This window comes from Procambarus clarkii, chromosome 9 (assembly GCF_040958095.1).
Source record: "Procambarus clarkii isolate CNS0578487 chromosome 9, FALCON_Pclarkii_2.0, whole genome shotgun sequence".
Taxonomy (NCBI): Eukaryota; Metazoa; Arthropoda; class Malacostraca; order Decapoda; family Cambaridae; genus Procambarus; species Procambarus clarkii.
The window spans coordinates 17,432,075-17,451,110 of record NC_091158.1 but is presented as its reverse complement, the minus strand read 5'-3'; the positions used below and the strand labels follow the sequence as shown (position 1 = coordinate 17,451,110).

Below are 19,036 nucleotides of genomic sequence, written 5' to 3'. Positions count from 1 at the left end.
ATTCTGTGTCCTTGTTAATCTGTTGATCATTCTGTGTCCTTATTAATCTGTACATCATTCTGTGTCCCTGTTAATCTGTATGTTTGTTGGTAGGTAAATCTGATTGTCTGAGTGTCTCTTAATCTGTGCCCACTGAACATGTAAGTTCCTGAGAACATCCTGAACAAATCCACACAGGTGCAGTCATATTTGTAACTACAATAAGTAAAAACTATTAAAAAACAGCATATGGGATGACGCTTGACTTTCCAGGATACATCTAGAAGAGTACATCTTGATGAGTACATCTAGAGAAGCATACATATACATAGCTTTTGTGGTGCAAATAAGTATCATGTACAGAGGTAATTGTGTCAAGGAGTACATCAGAACTGAGTGTTAATAAAGTGAACCTAAACTGCGCTACACCGCCACCTAATTCCGTTTCTGATCTGTAGAGCGTATATATTACCATCGTCCTCTCGCCTGCTAATGTTCTCTCTCTCTCTCTCTCTCTCTCTCTCTCTCTCTCTCTCTCTCTCTCTCTCTCTCTCTCTCTCTCTCTCTCTCTCTCTCTCTCTCTCTCTCTCTCTCTCTCTCTCTCTCTCTCTCTCTCTCTCTCTCTCTCTCTCTCTCTCTCTCTCTCTCTCTCTCTCTCTCTCTCTCTCTCTCTCTCTCTCTCTCTCTCTCTCTCTCTCCCTTCCATCCCCTTACCAAGTTAATGGAAAGTGGATTAACGTTATCCATCTATTATTCCCTAACTGGCTCCTAGTGGTAACTTTGTATATTTGTGTATTCATATAAATTTTAGGAATAGGTTGAATTTTGACAATAGTGTGGATATATATATATATATACATATATATATATATATATATATATATATATATATATATATATATATATATATATATATATATATATATATATATATATATATATATATATATATATATATATACTCACCTAGTTGTATTTGCGGGGGTTGAGCTCTGCTCTTTTGGCCAGCCTCTCAACTGTCAATCGATCAACTGTTACTAACTACAACATTTTTTCATCCCCCCCCCTCTTCCCCCCAGGAAGCAGCCCGCAGCAGCTGTCTAACTCCCAGGTACCTATTAACTGCTATGTAACAGCGGGGCATCAGGGTGAAAGAATCTTTGCCCATTTGTTTCCGCCATGGTCCTGGATCGATCCCGGGTTCCTAGATTTACACATCCAGTGTTGACCACTCAGCCACTAGGCGCCCGTGTGTTTGTGTGAGGGTGAGTTTGAGTGTCTGTGTGAGCTCTACGACAAGATTCACAGTTTACGTTGGTATTCACCAACATCCACACGTCTTACCTCGACCACGACGGCTTTGTCTGTATATTGTAAACAATTTACGATCACCGACCTGCCACGCCGTCGTCCTAAGCTCAGAGTTGTTATTCTTAAGGTCTCTTAAGACTTGTGGGCTCGTAAAGTGATAAATAAATACAGGCAAAGTTACCATGATAAACGGTAAGGAGTGGATACACATCCGCTCTGTGAATATTGGTTCTCCTAGAGTCTTACGTTAAGTTCTACTTCTCCTAGAAATACAATTGAAAACCCTCGAATTTAGGCAAAATTTTAAACTATTTTAAACGTGGCTTTTTTTAATTAAATCTTATAAACAAATATATATCCTTGACATAAGAGGCATTAAAAACTTCCAACATTATTATTACATTAATAGGTAAACATGCCTAGACTTTTATTAATCCTTTTTTTTAATCTTTTTGTATTATTAATCTATTGCTTGAATATAATAAAAAAATACATAAGGGTACAAGAGATGATGCAACTTAAATATTTGAAACAATTATTTTACGTGTTTGAATAATATATTACAAAACAGCTTTCATCCTGACCATTTCCAGTGACATTTCTATTTGACCTTTCAGAGTTACTTGCAGAATCGACGAGAAGATAAAGACTTTATATTAAATATTTTCTTAAGTACTTCTTATTTAATAATGCATCTTCAGAAGGATGAATTTACAAGTGATTGATTGATTGATAAAGATTAAGCCACCTAAAAGGTGGCACGGGCATGAATAGCCCGTAAGTGGCGGCCCTTTTGAGCCATTAACAGTATCAAGAGCTGATACTGGAGATCTATGGAGGTGCGACTGCACCCTGCGTGACGGGAAATGTCTCCCGAAAAAAAATTTACAAGTCAGTAGTTTGGACATATATAGGCAGGAAAGAGGTGAAGTGAGGTGAGGTACATAGAGCATGGGATTCAATGGATAAAAAAAATGGATATAAATAGGAGCTGCATCGTATGGGCCAATAGGCCTTCTGCAGTTACTTTCACTCTTATGTTCTAATGTCTATAATGAGATAGTGAATATTAACAAGGTATTAGTGAGACAAATGTGTACCAATGATTCTACTTAAATCACCCTTTAACTGATCAATCAATAATAGATCTAAATTATTGTCTTCATGGTCTGTCACATTTTCCATCTCGTGTTAATTTTCCTGATTTATATATATATATATATATATATATATATATATATATATATATATATATATATATATATATATATATATATATATATATATATATATATATATATATATATATATATATATATATTTATATATATATATATATATATATATATATATATATATATATATATATATATATATATATATATATATATAAATTGCTCTTGGGCCCCGCCTTTCTGACCGTTGGTTAGCTAATATACGTAATATAAAAACACACACACACACACTCACACACACACACACACACACACACACACACACACACACACACACACACACACACACACACACACACACACACACACACACACACACACACTGCTTGTTTGTGTGTGAAGTAATTAAATTTCCCATGTATTTTCCGGCCATTTTGTCATGTAAATTCCAACTAAATATTTTCTAAACGAGTTTTTTCATCCGTATTTGAACGAGGCTTCATAAAAATTGCCCTAATAAAACGGCAAAATGTTTTATAATCAGCCAGACTGGTCCAGTTAGCATGTTCAAGGCAAATTTAACATTAAAGAGAAAATTTCACTACTCTCACGTCCACTTTATACATAATTATTATGGTTATGGAGAGTGGGGGTGAACAATCCCTTTCTAAGGTTCACGTTATTAAATGTGTGTGTGTGTGTGTGTGTGTGTGTGTGTGTGTGTGTGTGTGTGTGTGTGTGTGTGTGTGTGTGTGTGTGTGTGTGTGTGTGTGTGTGTGTCTGTATGTGTGTGTGGTGTAAATATGTTCACACGAAAAATGTGTTATTTTTTCAGTATACTAGCATCGCTGTAAGAAATTAATCAGAAAAAAAAGCATTTCGAGTATTGAGGAATCGAGTAACTAGCAAATGATGTGTAAAAACAAATGAAAATAATGACATTATTTATGCATTTATTAAAAAAAATTGTTCCGATAAAAAAATCTTTAAGACAAGTCCGCTGAAATAAGATAGTTTGAGGTAACTTGAAGACCCGTATGAGGCAAAGACCGAGGTGGACCATTGAATAAGTGGTATCCCAGATATGTCCAATAAATCTTGAAGGGAAGACATGAAAGAATGATAAGTGGTACCGATACCACTTCATAATCAAGCAGGTGGCTCCGTACCAAACAATTCGGTGGAAAATCCAGTGAGTTGAAACGCCTTAACACCTGTGATTCTTCCCTTCACTGATGTCCGGTTGACTTCTCGTGACATTGCATAGAGGAAAATATATAAACTTTACCTCGAGAGGGATGGCAGTTAAGCTCTAGGATCAGACTGTGTAAGTCCCTACGTCCTTAGAAGATTTGCATGTCCACTTGCTGCTCTCCTTAAGTCCTTTCTCCGGCCTGCAGTCAAGGAAGCAAAGAATGCTGGTGCGAATAAAAATAGATGAATGACACTAGTGAAGAACTTCAGCCAAATATTCATGCACTCACTTGTCAGTGCCAATAACCAATAAGGTGTAGGGATCCTGGACTCCTATACCCACCAAAACACAAATGTAGATCAAGACTCTAACAAACAAACACTCTTCAGATATCACACATGAAAATCTAGATAATAACTAATATATGAAAACATAAAACATGCAAGAAACAGTAAAAATAAAGGTGCTGTTTTGGAAACTTAACCACCCTACTATATCTGAAAAATAAAGTTCAACATATATACTACAATGGATAAGAAGACTTTAAGCGTGAAGAACTCTCCCAACACCAAAGAGACGAAGAAAGTGAAGAATGTTGTCTCTGCCCTTGCCTGCCTGCTTGCAGACTTTCAGCCCTAATGATCTCAATATATATGCAAGAAGACAACATCTCTGACAAGGCGAATGACAACCCCCCAAACAACTAGGCTCTATCAAAGATCACGCAGTTACCGAGATCTCTATCATAGATCGATAAAATATTTTCCTCATCTTACCGACAGAACAGTGGTAGTAGGAAAAGAAAATATTAAAGTGTTCAGTGAGAATCCACAAGATTTTCCTCTTTATTTTCTTCTCTGAGGCTATCGGTCCCTATAATTGCACCAGAGGTGGTCTATATATATATATATATATATATATATATATATATATATATATATATATATATATATATATATATATATATATCCTCACAGAAAGGGGCGCTTTCACCCAAGACGAATCATTATAATCCCCCTCCCACCATCGTAGGAACAGGAGGAGGAAATGGCCCTGTCCTGATAGACTCTCCATCCCTTACGGCCCGTGTGACATTGTGTCAACTTGTCTCGCTATATGACATTTGGGAGGCTGCCGGGACGGGGAGGATGGAACAGAGTGGAGAGACAGAGAGGTGGATGGGACGGGGCGGGTGAGAGGAAACTGGGGGAGGAATGAGGTGGATGGCAAGGAAGGGAAAGGAGGGTAGGAAGACTTGGAAGGGAGGGAAGGAGGTTCAGAGGGATGGAGGAGAAAGGGAAGAGATAACACGCAGGTTTGCTGGGATGTAGAATGAGAGGAGAAAAGAAGAATTAGAAAACGTAGGTGACAGGAAGATTAAGGACGTGAGTGACAGGAAGATTAAAGACGTGGGTGACAGGAAAATTAAAGACGTGGGTGACAGGAAGATTAAAGACGTGGGTGACATTAAGATTAAAGATGTGGGTGACAGTAAGATTAAAGACGTGGGTGACAGGAAGATTAAAGACGTGGGTGACAGGAAGATTAAGGACGTGGGTGACAGGAAGATTAAAGACGTGAGTGACAGGAAGTTTAAGGACGAGGGTGACAGGAAGATTAAGGACGTGGGTGACAGGAAGATTAAAGACGTGGGTGACAGGAAGATTAAGGACGTGGGTGACAGGAAGATTAAAGACGTGGGTGACAGGAGTTTAAGGACGAGGGTGACAGGAAGATTAAAGACGTGAGTGACAAGAAAATTAAAGACGTGAGTGACAGGAAGATTAAAGACGTGAGTGACAGGAAGATTAAAGACGTGGGTGACAGGAAGATTAAAGACGTGGGTGACAAGAAAATTAAAGACGTGAGTGACAGGAAGATTAAAGACGTGAGTGACAGGAAGATTAAAGACGTGAGTGACAGGAAGATTAAAGACGTGGGTGACAGGAAGATTAAAGACGTGAGTGACAGGAAGATTAAAGACGTGGGTGACAGGAAGATTAAAGACGTGAGTGACAGGAAGATTAAAGACGTGGGTGACAGGAAGATTAAAGACGTGGGTGACAAGAAAATTAAAGACGTGAGTGACAGGAAGATTAAAGACGTGAGTGACAGGAAGATTAAAGACGTGAGTGACAGGAAGATTAAAGACGTGGGTGACAGGAAGATTAAAGACGTGAGTGACAGGAAGATTAAAGACGTGGGTGACAGGAAGATTAAAGACGTGAGTGACAGGAAGATTTAAGACGTGGGTGACAGGAAGATTAAAGACGTGAGTGACAGGAAGATTAAAGACGTGAGTGACAGGAAGATTAAAGACGTGGGTGACAGGAAGATTAAAGACGTGAGTGACAGGAAGATTAAAGACGTGGGTGACAGGAAGATTAAAGACGTGAGTGACAGGAAGATTAAAGACGTGGGTGACAGGAAGATTAAAGACGTGGGTGACAGGAAGATTAAAGACGTGAGTGACAGGAAGATTAAAGACGTGGGTGACAGGAAGATTAAAGACGTGGGTGACAGGAAGATTAAAGACGTGAGTGACAGGAAGATTAAAGACGTGGGTGACAGGAAGATTAAAGACGTGAGTGACAGGAAGATTAAAGACGTGGGTGACAGTAAGACTAAAGACGTGGGTGACAAGAAGATTAAAGATGTGAATGACAGGAAAATTAAAGACGTGAATGATTGAATGATTAAAGAGGTGGATAAGAGGAAGATAAAAAAAACGTGAGAAAGGAGAAAAACATGAGAGGAACTGAAGTTAGGACCCCCTAAAGAAAAAAGTAGAAACAATATATACATAAACATATATCGATGTATATACATATGTATTTGTCAACTTTGCTAGCCACTATGGTTTTTAGTACACCGGTTTATGGTCTTAGGGGGAGTGAGTTATACGTCAAAATGCAATGTATTATTCGAGAGGAGGGGGAAAGGGTTGCTTTCAAATCCCTACGTCAAACTCTTTTTCCATACACTCTCTTAAATCCTCCCCCTATATCACCTCCCCCCCCCCGTGTGTAATGCTCTGCACCTTTATCAAACGTAAGGGTATCGTCTCCTACCCCAGTCTGTCCATCCCCCAACTGGTCAGTCCATCAGCCTATCCATCCCTCTAGCAGTCTGTCTCTCTATCACATAAGAAAACACTCCTCTTATCTCTCAAACTGTCTCTCTCCTAAATTTCTTTCTCAAACAAACACACATACACACACACACACACACACACACACACACACACACACACACACACACACACACACACACACACACACACACACACACACACGCACGCACGCACGCACGCGCGCGCGAAACCCATATGACCTCTTCAAATACCTATTAAATTTCCCACAATGCGTCCGGTACAGCGAGGTGGGCGGCTATCGTAGCCGGGCAAAGCTACGATAAGGCTCTCACATAAAATATACTGTGTCATGTAAGTCCAAGTTCTTCTTACCTTAACATAATAGGATTCTTGAGTCAACGTTCCCTGAGTTCCACTTAGTTCAGTTTCCTCTCTACATATTGGGATTTTTAAGGATTCTTTTCTAATATGTATATTGCAATATCTATGCTGTTTTACAACCACCAGATGACGAGACGTACATTCGTCAAACGTGAAGTGCACGACTTTTAGTATGAACATCACAGTGATATGTGCTCCATTGCTATGGTGATATTCCAATCCATTGTCCAAAATTATTTTTCTCGTTGGAAACGAGGAGTCTTGTTGCAAAATATTGACTTTATCATCTATATAATAACACATATTTTAATATGTGGATATCAGATACGATCACTTAACCGACTAAAAATATTATGAAACTAGCAATAAAACCTAATCTACTGATGTTTTTTGAACGGGAACAAATATAATCAACCCTATGACTAATGCAGTAAATACTTGCACTGAAAAACGCTTATTCACTCAACTCATCTGGCAGCACAATAGTAATCCTTTTCAACGCCATTGTAAGTAGCTTTCTTTTCTGTGTTTCTCTCGTCTGATCATCATCTTCCAGCAATCTAGTTGAGTCTCTGTCCCTCGCTTGTGGATAATCCTTGTTCACACACACTCTCACAAACACTGGACCACTTCCCTCAGTTTGTCGATCGCATCATTTAGCTGAAGACAGAGTTCAAATAAAGCCTGGAAAGAAAAAAATCTCCTCGTTTATCCTTAACAAAAACTGACTGAACACTGACAAGAGATGAATCAACAAGGCTGCCAGCATCCAGATAAACCTGTAGAAACCTGCGATAACAAATCATTGTGATTAGAAACTAAAAAAGGGTGATTAAAATTTATATATGAGAATCCTTAGTGCGTGTGTGTGTGTGTGTGTGTGTGTGTGTGTGTGTGTGTGTGTGTGTGTGTGTGTGTGTGTGTGTGTATGTGTGTGTGTGTGTGTGTGTGTGTGTGCGTGTGTGTGAGTGTGTGTGTGTGTGTGTGTGTGTGTGTGTGTGTTCAGGCCAGGAAATACACGTTTACAGGTGTGACTGTATCTGCAAATGAAAATATGCATCATTGTTATTCTATATGCATACTCTGTTACCTCACGTGTTTGTATCAGCTTAGATCCAATTTCTATCTTAGTCTCTTTTTAACAAAATTGAAACGTGAACTTACATTGAATCAGAAAGGATGTCATAAGTGATTTCTATGGAATGCGTTCCGGGACAGAGGGATAACTTGGAATGGTGTAAATATATTTCCTCCATCCTGGCATTGTGGCAGCCTGCTCGTAACTCCTTTTTCACCTGTTCCGAGTATATATATATATATATATATATATATATATATATATATATATATATATATATATATATATATATATATATATATATATATTAGTATATTTTGGTAGCAGTCTTTCCTGTAGACATATATTATTAAATATGACCGAAAAAGTAAGATTAATAATTCTAACACGAATTTTCTCAATCTTTCGTACATTTCTTTTCACTGTTGGAGGTAAATCAAAAATCAATTCTCCAAAATTCATTTTTATTTCTAGTCTGACGCGACACGAGCGCGTTTCGTAAAACTTATTACATTTTCAAAGACTTTAGTTTACAAATACACAACTGAATAGAACTTACGCATCTCCGATTTTATATCTACATTTTAGTGAGGTGGATGGGGTGAGGTGGCATTAATAGGGTATTAATTTCATCAACACAAGACAGAACAAGAGGTGGCATTAATAGGGTATTAATTTCATCCAACAGTGAAAAGAAATGTACGAAAGATTGAGAAAATTCGTGTTAGAATTATTACTCTTACTTTTTCGGTCATATTTAATAATATATATATATATATATATATATATATATATATATATATATATATATATATATATATATATATATATATATATATATATATATATATATATATATATATATATATATATATAAATATATATCTATATAGGCATCAATAGACTTAGTGACAGAATCTAAATTAATATTGTATTTTGTGTCTAAAAAAATATGGAATAAAAAATTGGTATATAAGCCCACGAGATAATCTATTTCAATTCTAGTGAATATTTCAGCTTTAGCAATCCCGCTGTGAAAAATATTCGATTTATTGCTATAATTTTAATTCGTTTACAAAATTCAGTTAAAGAAAATAAGGTGCTGAGAATCTACAGAAATTTGTGTTGCTGTTGATCTGCGTCAGCTTGAATTGGAATTAAGAAAAGTGAAATAGGGAAGTACTAGATCGAGAGAACTTTAGTCAATGAAAGCTAAAAGTACGTAGCCAATTCCAGTTTCATTTTACGGAGAACGGACGAGCTCTTTGTACAGAAATCTCTGAAAAAAATAAAATGAAATAAAACCGTGAAATAAAGGTGAATTTTAATTATATCAGAGAGAAATAGAGAGAGAGAGAGAGAGAGAGAGAGAGAGAGAGAGAGAGAGAGAGAGAGAGAGAGAGAGAGAGAGAATGCGGTAAAGGGAAAATGAAGGCAAGAAATATATATATATATATATATATATATATATATATACATAATCCATACAACCAAACACCCATATACACATTCCCCCTTCTCCCCTTTTCAGCTAAAAAGTTGCATTCCTACGTTACCTTTCCGAGCATCTAGGAGACAAATACCATCAGGATGTAAAATTAGTTCCCAGCATTTACATACCTTACACATTCATATAGCCAAAACTTCAGGACCTAAGTGCATTTGCCTCCTGGGACGAGTGAAGTTTCTCGTTTAGAGGAATATATGATTTTCTGTCGAAGTTGGGCTGGAAGTTTTGGCAAGAGAGCGACGTGCATATATTTCCCCCAACTCCGATACAGAGGTACATTTACCAACACTCAGTGTGAAAGTTCAAAGTGCTAGAGAGAATGTGCTGAGAAATGACGACTCTGGCAGGCAGCGAGGAGAGAGAGAGAGAGAGAGAGAGAGAGAGAGAGAGAGAGAGAGAGAGAGAGAGAGAGAGAGAGAGAGAGAGAGACAGACAGACAGACAGACAGACAGACAGACAGACAGACAGACAGACAGACAGACAGACAGACAGACAGACAGACAGACAGACAATAAGAGGACCATAAACTCAAATACAAATTTTGCACCAAATATTAAAACCAAAACATACCTTGACTAGCTCGGGGCATCTCAAGTCGAAACATGTGCAAGACATCATGAATATTATACAAAAAAGTAATAGTTGATACTTTAAACAGTACAGTATCATTAGAATTTAAAGCCTCCTTCTATCCCTGTTCAGCTCGGAATGCTAATGAAAGAGTAAATGACTAGACGAAAGCCTGAGTATACTACTCGGGAGAGACATCATTTGCTAAGGTGAAAGGTAATGTTCTTCGTACCCTATAGCCACACACACACACACACACACACACACACACACACACACACACACACACACACACACACACACACACACACACACACACACACACACTCACACACACACACACACACAGAACCACACTCGCACTGTCGCGTTTTATGTGAACTTTTGTGAGACAGCTTCCGACTCATTCCATAAATTGGTATCCCTGTCAACGTAACTTGACTGTAGTAAAGTAATTTCTCCCCAGGTTACCTTCACACAGATTTAACAGGTTTTTCTTGCCTTTATTTTCCCTTTACTGCATTCTCTCTCTCTCTCTCTCTCTCTCTCTCTCTCTCTCTCTCTCTCTCTCTCTCTCTCTCTCTCTCTCTCTCTCTCTCTCTCTCTCTCTCTCTCTCTTTCTCTCTCTCTCCTTTCAACCCGTTCTCGCAAATTTAATAAGTCAATATTGACTTATTAAATAGGTGCATAGGTGACATACTTAACATAATAGATACCCTTAAAAAGATTCATAGAAAACACCGACCTTACCTAACCTACTTAGTATGTTAAGATAAGCATCTTATTGCTTCGTAATTACAATTATTACCTAACCTATAATAGGTATAGGTTAAGTAATAATTGTAATTACGAAGCAATAAGATGCTTATCTTAAGATACTAACAAGGTTAGGTAAGGTTGGTGTTTTCTATGAATCTTTTTAAGGGTATCTATTATGTTTAGTATATCACCTATGCACATAGTTAATAAGTCAATATTGACTTTACGAATTTGCGAGAACGGGTTGCTCCTTTGGTATGAAATATGAAAGCAGACTAAAAGAGTTGGACCTAACATGCCTCTGTTACCCTGCAGTTGTTATGAAAATTATTAACTATACTTTCTTACTTTTTATTAACTATACTATTAATATAGAGAATGTTATGTGAGTTTAGTTACAATTTAATTAGTTACGATACAATCATCACAAGACGTCCATCATTAATCACAACTAACGCCTTTTGAGGATCCGACCCCCGGAAATAAAACGAATATGGGTCGTCAGCGAAGCACTGTTCGAGAAATGTTCGAACGTCATCAGTCGTGAGTCGTTTGTAAAACTTTTTTCTCATTAATGAATTGGGGATTTAGCGGATGGATTAACGAACATTTGGCTTTTGTTGATAAGTTCGATCTGTTACGATGACGGCGCTTTACAAAGATGAGCTTCGAACATAATGAAATTGATGAAGTATATGGCCTATGTTTTGGGCAATCCGTCTTCGACTCAAGTTCATTACATCCAGCGGTCGACCCCACAGTCGCATTCATAAATTTATACATGTTGTTCATTCAAAACAGGAATTTTCTCCAATATAAATTAATATTATAATATATTAGCATATTCTGCATATATAGGCATAGGTTACGTTAGGTTCTTAGGTTCTGTTGGTGATTATTTGTATTTTTAATACGTGGGTGAAGCATTTATAGCGTTGTGGTTCGAACAAAAGTTGTCAGTGAAGCACTTGTTCCGGAAGTGTTCCGGAAATCAGTTGTGAGTCATGTATAAAAGCCCGTCCCCCAAACAAAGATCCAAAAGTGATTCCATGCACCCGCCAAACCCCCTGTTTATGAATGAAAAGCGGTTTACACACGACTCACAATTGTTGACGTTCGAACATATCCGGAACAAGTGCTTCACTGACGAATTTTGTTCGAATCACAACGCTATAAATGCTTCACCCACGAACTACAAATACAAATAATCGCCAACAGAACCTAAACACCTAACCTAACCTATCCTATGCCTATATATGCACAATATGCTAATATATTATAATATTAATTTATACTTGAGAAAATTCCCGTTTTGAATGAACAGCATATTAAAATTTATGAATGCGTCTGTGGGGTCGACCGCTGGATGTAATGGACTTGAGTCGAGGACGGGTTGTGTATAAACCGTTTTTCATTCATAAACAGGGGGTTTGGCAGGTGCATGGAATCACTTTTGGGTCTTTGTTTGGAGGACGGGTTGCTGTAAATGCTTCACCCACATATTACAAATACAAATAATCGCCAACAGAACCTTAACATCTAACCTATGCCTATACATGTACAATATGGTAATATATAAAATATTAATTTATATTTGAGAAAATTACTGTTTTGAATGAACAGTATGTTAAAATTTTAGAAAGCGTCTGTGGGGTCGACCGCCGAATGTAATGAACTTAAGTCGAGGACGGGTTGGTAAATACAAGTAATCGCCGACAGATTCTATTTACCTAACCTAACCTACGCCTAACTGTACACAACTTTAATATTTAATAATATTAATATATACACAAGAACAAACCAATTTTTAATAGATAATTTGTTAAAATTGTTGAATTGCGTCTTGGGGCTCGGCGTCAGCCTTATCGAGCCTGGCCTGAGGACAGGTTGAAATGCCTCATCCACGTACTTTAAACTCAAATAATCGCCAATAGAACCTAAACAATTATTCTAACCTACTCCTAGCTATACCTGGAACTTTCATAATAATAACTTGCATATGAGAAGAAACGTAGTTTTAATACTGCGCTAAAATTTACGAATGTTTCTTGGGGGCGGTAGCCGCTTAACGAGCCTAACCTGAGGACAGGTTGTTACCTCCACGGGTCAGGTCATTAGAGTCTTTGTTATTGTTGGTGAAAGTTATGTTGTGGTGAGTGAGACAGAAACGTCGTACTTAATACTGGAAAACTGAACACTCCACAGCTGCCGGGTACGAGCAGCAAGTATTCACAGTGAATTTTTTTATTGTGACGCGAAATATGCGTGTTATCATTAGTGTTATTATATAGTGAGTACTTGAATAAACTAGAACCCAGGGCAGGAAACACCGCTACTTCCGTTCGTAACTAAATGCAGACTTGGAAAAGAACAGTGTTCTGACGGACATACCAGTCGAACACATTCCTACACTGTTGTGGTAGAGTGATATACTTATTGGCACCTCTATTTCTTCGTCCAGTGTTGAATGCTTGCGTCTTGCAAGATATGTGTACGTGACCTTGTTCCAGGCAGTGTTGACCTTACTCTAGACAACGTACACAAGGTAAGCAGTCTCCACGAGTCTCAGAAGACCCCTTTTTTACCTGACCTGCTAATATAATGTAGATTAAAATGTAGTTATTTTACATGTAGTTATTTTTGTAGTTAATTTTTATTTGCGATTTTAACACATTAAAAATGTAGAATGGCTATCAAAACCCCCCTTTTTTGGGCGTCCATTCGAATTCCTTATCTCACGAACGCAGTCACGAGAGATCATACATATAGTGTATGAGGATTGAAATGAGTAAAACGCATTACGCTAAATAATATTATTTAATTTCCTTTCATGTCATTACAGGTAAGAACGATAGCTCTTCGAACGACCGGAACCAACCAATTATTTTAAGGTACGTTCCTGTTTCCATAATGTTTAAAAGCAATATTTTATAAGAGATCTAACAAACCCAGCATATGGGAGGTGTTAATTCATTTCGGGCTTTCACTTACGATTTTCACTTACATCATTTATTATGTTGTAAGTATTATTATAGTGCTGTAAGTATTATTGTAGCGAGCTGTGTGTACCAGCAGCACTGGACGCTCCCGTAGGATACCGGCCTCTGGAACTCCGTTGTTTAATAGACTCGTTATCCTTCATACCAAAGTTACTTAAATAATCCCCGTTATTGGCAATTATATTGGTAATTATTTACTTTTTCTGTTTAGCTACTGTGACTTTCCAAACGGTTTGTTACTTTGAGTAACTGTAGACCAATATGGTGGTTACCTAGAGTAACTGTAGACCAATATGGTGGTTACCTAGAGTAACTGTAGACCAATATGGTGGTTACCTAGAGTAACTGTAGACCAATATGGTGGTTACCTAGAGTAACTGTAGACCAATATGGTGGTTACCTAGAGTAACTGTAGACCAATATGGTGGTTTACCTAGAGTAACTGTAGACCAATATGGTGGTTACCTAGAGTAACTGTAGACCAATATGGTGGTTACTTCGAGTAACTGTAGACCAATATGGTGGTTACTTCGAGTAACTGTAGACCAATATGGTGGTTACTTCGAGTAACTGTAGACCAATATGGTGGTTACTTCGAGTAACTGTAGACCAATATGGTGGTTACTTCGAGTAACTGTAGACCAATATGGTGGTTACTTCGAGTAACTGTAGACCAATATGGTGGTTACTTCGAGTAACTGTAGACCAATATGGTGGTTACCTAGAGTAACTGTAGACCAATATGGTGGTTACCTAGAGTAACTGTAGACCAATATGGTGGTTACCTAGAGTAACTGTAGACCAATATGGTGGTTACCTAGAGTAACTGTCGACCAGTATAGTGGTTACCTCGAGTAACTGTAGACCAATATTGTGGTTAACATCAACAACTAAAATCAGTCCCCAGTGTCCCAATTTTACATTAACAATATATTTTACTGAGGATCGCAAATAAAATGCGATTTTAACACATTAAAAAAGTTGAATGGCTACCAAAACCCCCCTCTTTTTGGGGGCGTTCATTCGAATTCCTTATCTCACGAACGCAGTCACGAAAGATCAAATCACCTCACCGACTGGGGGAGATAATACCGCTTAAACTCATTCAATATTCATTACATTTATCCCATGACATGATAGACATGTCCTAAGACATGATAGACGTTTCCTAAGACATGATGGACTTTCACCTTGATACGTTGAGTAAGCTGTCTACAGAGGAAATAAAGTTCCGTCGTGAATGGAGTCTATTTTATTTATTTATTTTCAATGACGGTATTGAGAGGTAAAAATAAAAAAAAATAGTCGTTCTGTAAATATGAAAGTGAAAGAAAGTGAAAGTTCATTCACTAGTAAAGGGTTCATTCGCATCAGCTTGGAGAAACCAACCTGTTGTGTATCTTAAACATTTATAAAAAATGGGAAACGCGTCGTTTACATTCGGACGCTGCTTTCTTGGATGTGGTGTATGTTGTATGTCTTTTTTTTTTAGGGGACGTGATGTTTTCTATGTGTGAGGATGTTTTTGGACTTGATATTTTGGGATGTGATGCTTTTTTGGACGTGATGCCTTTTAGATGTGATGTTTTCCTGGACGTCAAGCTTGTTTGGACTTAATAATTTTTTTAATCAACTAAGCTAATTTTTATTGAGTAAGTGTTCGATTGATACATGTATTGTCATGTCAATTGACAAGATATCTATTTTCAATCAGACACCATCCTTCATTCAATGAGTAATTTCATTTCCAATTGTTTGAGTGAGTCTATTAGCTTATGACTGATAGAGTAATTGAGTAACTGATTTGCTGACGGATTGATTTATCAACCGTCTAAATAATTTAATCGAAAGATACTTAATGGATCGATTGATTGATAAGCTGGTTGACTGACTGCCTGATTAACTAAGAAAATGACCTTCTAACACACACACACACACACACACAGACACACACACACACAGACACAGACACACACACACACAGACACAGACACACACATACACGCACGCGCAATCCTAATGTCAGATACAGAAATGCTATTTAAACCACTTACAATCTCTTCTAAATGAATCAAGTGACATAACGGCTGAACCAACTAACCGAATGGTGCTACAAGCGGGACTAACTTTCAAGTGTATGTTTCCCTCTGCCCTGGAATCGAACCCAGGACCAATTATAGTTGCTTACGAGTCGACGACGCAAATGACCATACTGCACGCACTCTATGCGGCGTGAATGTATAAAAATCCAATGGATAGCGAATAAATAGATCTCTCTCTCTCTCTCTCTCTCTCTCTCTCTCTCTCTCTCTCTCTCTCTCTCTCTCTCTCTCTCTCTCTCTCTCTCTCTCTCATTCAGCTGCGGTCACTAGAAACAAATATTGTTGCATATTAATACGATAATTTCTAAAGAATTTGCATCTTCCGTGATTAAGGTGAGTTTTCTAATATTATGTACGAACCTGATCACCAAGTGTGATGCTTCGTATGCTCCTAAGGTCCCTCGTGAAGTTAAGACGACGGGAAGAAATCGTGGTTGCAAATTTTTTGGAAAGGAAAAGTTGGAAAAGATGGCCAATTTTTCCCAGTATCCTCACAACACAAGAAGATTAATGAGCTTGAAAATTATAACGTATAATTTCTATAATTAGTTTATGATATTTATGATTTACGAACATTGTTGTATATTATTATTTAGAGTTTTTATTACATTTAAATATAATTTAGATTTTAATAGTATATGTTTAATAGTGAGTGAATCAGATGAAATGTCATAAGTTCAATATATTTTAATATATAACGTAATTGATAAAGTAACTAGAGATAATATAAAAATACTCTGCGTATTAATAGTTTGAGTGTGAGCTGCGAAGCTTATCATGCAAAATTTGTGAACCTAAATATTAGTGAGCAAATATGTAATGAGCATTAACTCAGATACTTTGAAATTCATTTCTCTCGAATATATGTTAGAGTCTAATTACTAAAACCAGGAATTATAAATGTCACGAATCAAAGGACAAACAGAATTCAAGCACTTTGCTCCCTAAATCCAGCATCTGTTTAGTGAATGAAATTTGGTTTGGTTTAGTGTGAGGTTATGAAGGTTACGAAATAAACTTGCTGACCACTCACCAGGTGTACTCTACTTCTGAGCATAGTTCAAGTCAAAGGTAAACTCTGGTTGTATTTTTCCGAGGAAGTTAAATACATCATCTATTAGTGTTCACATTTCCTGAGGGTCCAACACTTTAGTTTTCAATGTTGTTTAAAAATTATTGTTTAAAAGCACGTATTTTCTTATTAAAAGGTAATTTCGTATGAAATATGAAATTTTCCTGCGAAATTTCTCGGGAATCTTAATGATATTGTTAATTTTCTGGCCATATGCATTCTTGATTAATGTCTTTACTTCATCTGACAACTTTACCTAACTTCTTAAAGGCAACACATATTACTCCGGATAATGCTTGTTTAGACAGCATAATTATTTTAAAATATATTAGAATCAATAGAAATGACAACATTTTCGCTGCGATTAGTACCAGTAGCAATGGAGGCATTAACATTAGTTTAATAATCAGCAGATTAACAGCACTGACGTTAGTATCAGTAGCCATGCCAGCATTTTCGTTAGTTTTATTATCGGTAGCAATCATAGCATTTCTGTTAGCATCGGTATCAATGACAACATGTTTTTGTTAGTATTAAAGTCTGAAGGAATGACAGCATTTACGTCAATAGAAACACATAGCAACATTGGTAGAGACCATTTTTGCTTGCTATTGTCTGGAAATACGACACTCATTTATGTCTGTAGGCTGTGGACTATTGTAAATTTAATCTTTTAGTAAAAATAAAAAATAAAAGCACTGTTGATGAAGGCTTTCCCGAATTAATAGAGTTAGTGGGTTAGCGTAGATTGCAAATCACAACGCTATGTAAATCCTTACAAGTTAAAGCTTGTCTGCCTATAAGAGCCGGTTATCAGCCTATAAGAGCCGGTTATCAGCCTATAAGAGCCGGTTATCAGCCAATAAGAGCCGGTTATCAGCCAATAAGAGCCGGTTATCAGCCTATAAGAGCCGGGTATCAGCCTATAAGAGCCAGTTATCAGCCAATAAGAGCCGGTTATCAGTCAATAAGAGCCGGTTATCAGTAAATAAGAGCCGGTTATCAGCCAATAAGAGCCGGTTATCAGCCAATAAGAGCCAGTTATCAGCCAATAAGAGCCGGTTATCAGTCAATAAGAGCCGGTTATCAGTCAATAAGAGCCGGTTATCAGCCAATAAGAGCCGGTTATCAGCCAATAAGAGCCGGTTATCAGCCAATAAGAGCCGGTTATCAGCCAATAAGAGCCGGTTATCAGCCAATAAGAGCCGGTTATCAGCCAATAAGAGCCGGTTATCAGTCAATAAGAGCCGGTTATCAGTAAATAAGAGCCGGTTATCAGCCAATAAGAGCCGGTTATCAGCCAATAAGAGCCGGTTATCAGCCAATAAGAGCCGGTTATCAGTCAATAAGAGCCGGTTATCAGTAAATAAGAGCCGGTTATCAGCCAATAAGAGCCGGTTATCAGCCAATAAGAGCCGGTTATCAGCCAATAAGAGCCGGTTATCAGCCAATAAGAGCCGGTTATCAGCCAATAAGAGCCGGTTATCAGCCAATAAGAGCCGGTTATCAACCTATAAGAACCAGTTGTCATCACACTACCAGACGTATGCCTTCCCTATAAATAAGAATTCTTCGTTTAAGAATCGAGAAACAACTTAAAAAGAGTTAAGAGACATTTTGAGAGTCGAAAAACACTTACGAGTTACCAGAAAACACTCTACGATAACAACGTTCAAGCTTCAGACTACGCCTTGGCTGCGAAGTTAAAAGAAGAAGAAGAAGAAGTTAAAACTTTTGGAGGACAAATCACCTTGAAATTTAATTACTGCGCCGTTTATGGGGAGACATTTTAGGTCAGTCAGTCAGAAGAA

At 37.5% G+C, this 19,036-nt stretch overlaps 1 protein-coding gene across 1 annotated transcript; it reads left to right on the top strand.

The window, feature by feature from the left end:
- Positions 1-4,188: 4,188 nt before the first annotated feature.
- On the top strand, positions 4,189-18,824 carry LOC138362825 (axoneme-associated protein mst101(2)-like). Its single transcript, XM_069321392.1, has 4 exons — positions 4,189-4,245; positions 4,992-5,237; positions 5,369-5,884; positions 18,030-18,824. Exons 1-4 carry the CDS (start codon positions 4,189-4,191, stop codon positions 18,822-18,824), a joined length of 1,614 nt encoding a protein of 537 aa, XP_069177493.1.
- The last annotated feature ends 212 nt before the right edge of the window (positions 18,825-19,036 follow it).

What these genes read in the sequence shown, in the direction of transcription:
- LOC138362825 (XM_069321392.1), top strand. Translation starts at nt 4,189, where the DNA reads ATGGATAAGAAGACTTTAAGCGTGAAGAACTCTCCCAACACCAAAGAG. An exon ending in GTGACAGGAAGATTAAAGAC is followed by an intron (nt 5,238 to 5,368) that starts GTGAGTGACAGG and finishes CGTGGGTGACAG; the next exon opens with GAGTTTAAGGACGAGGGTGA. An exon ending in GTGACAGGAAGATTAAAGAC is followed by an intron (nt 5,885 to 18,029) that starts GTGAGTGACAGG and finishes TCTGCCTATAAG; the next exon opens with AGCCGGTTATCAGCCTATAA.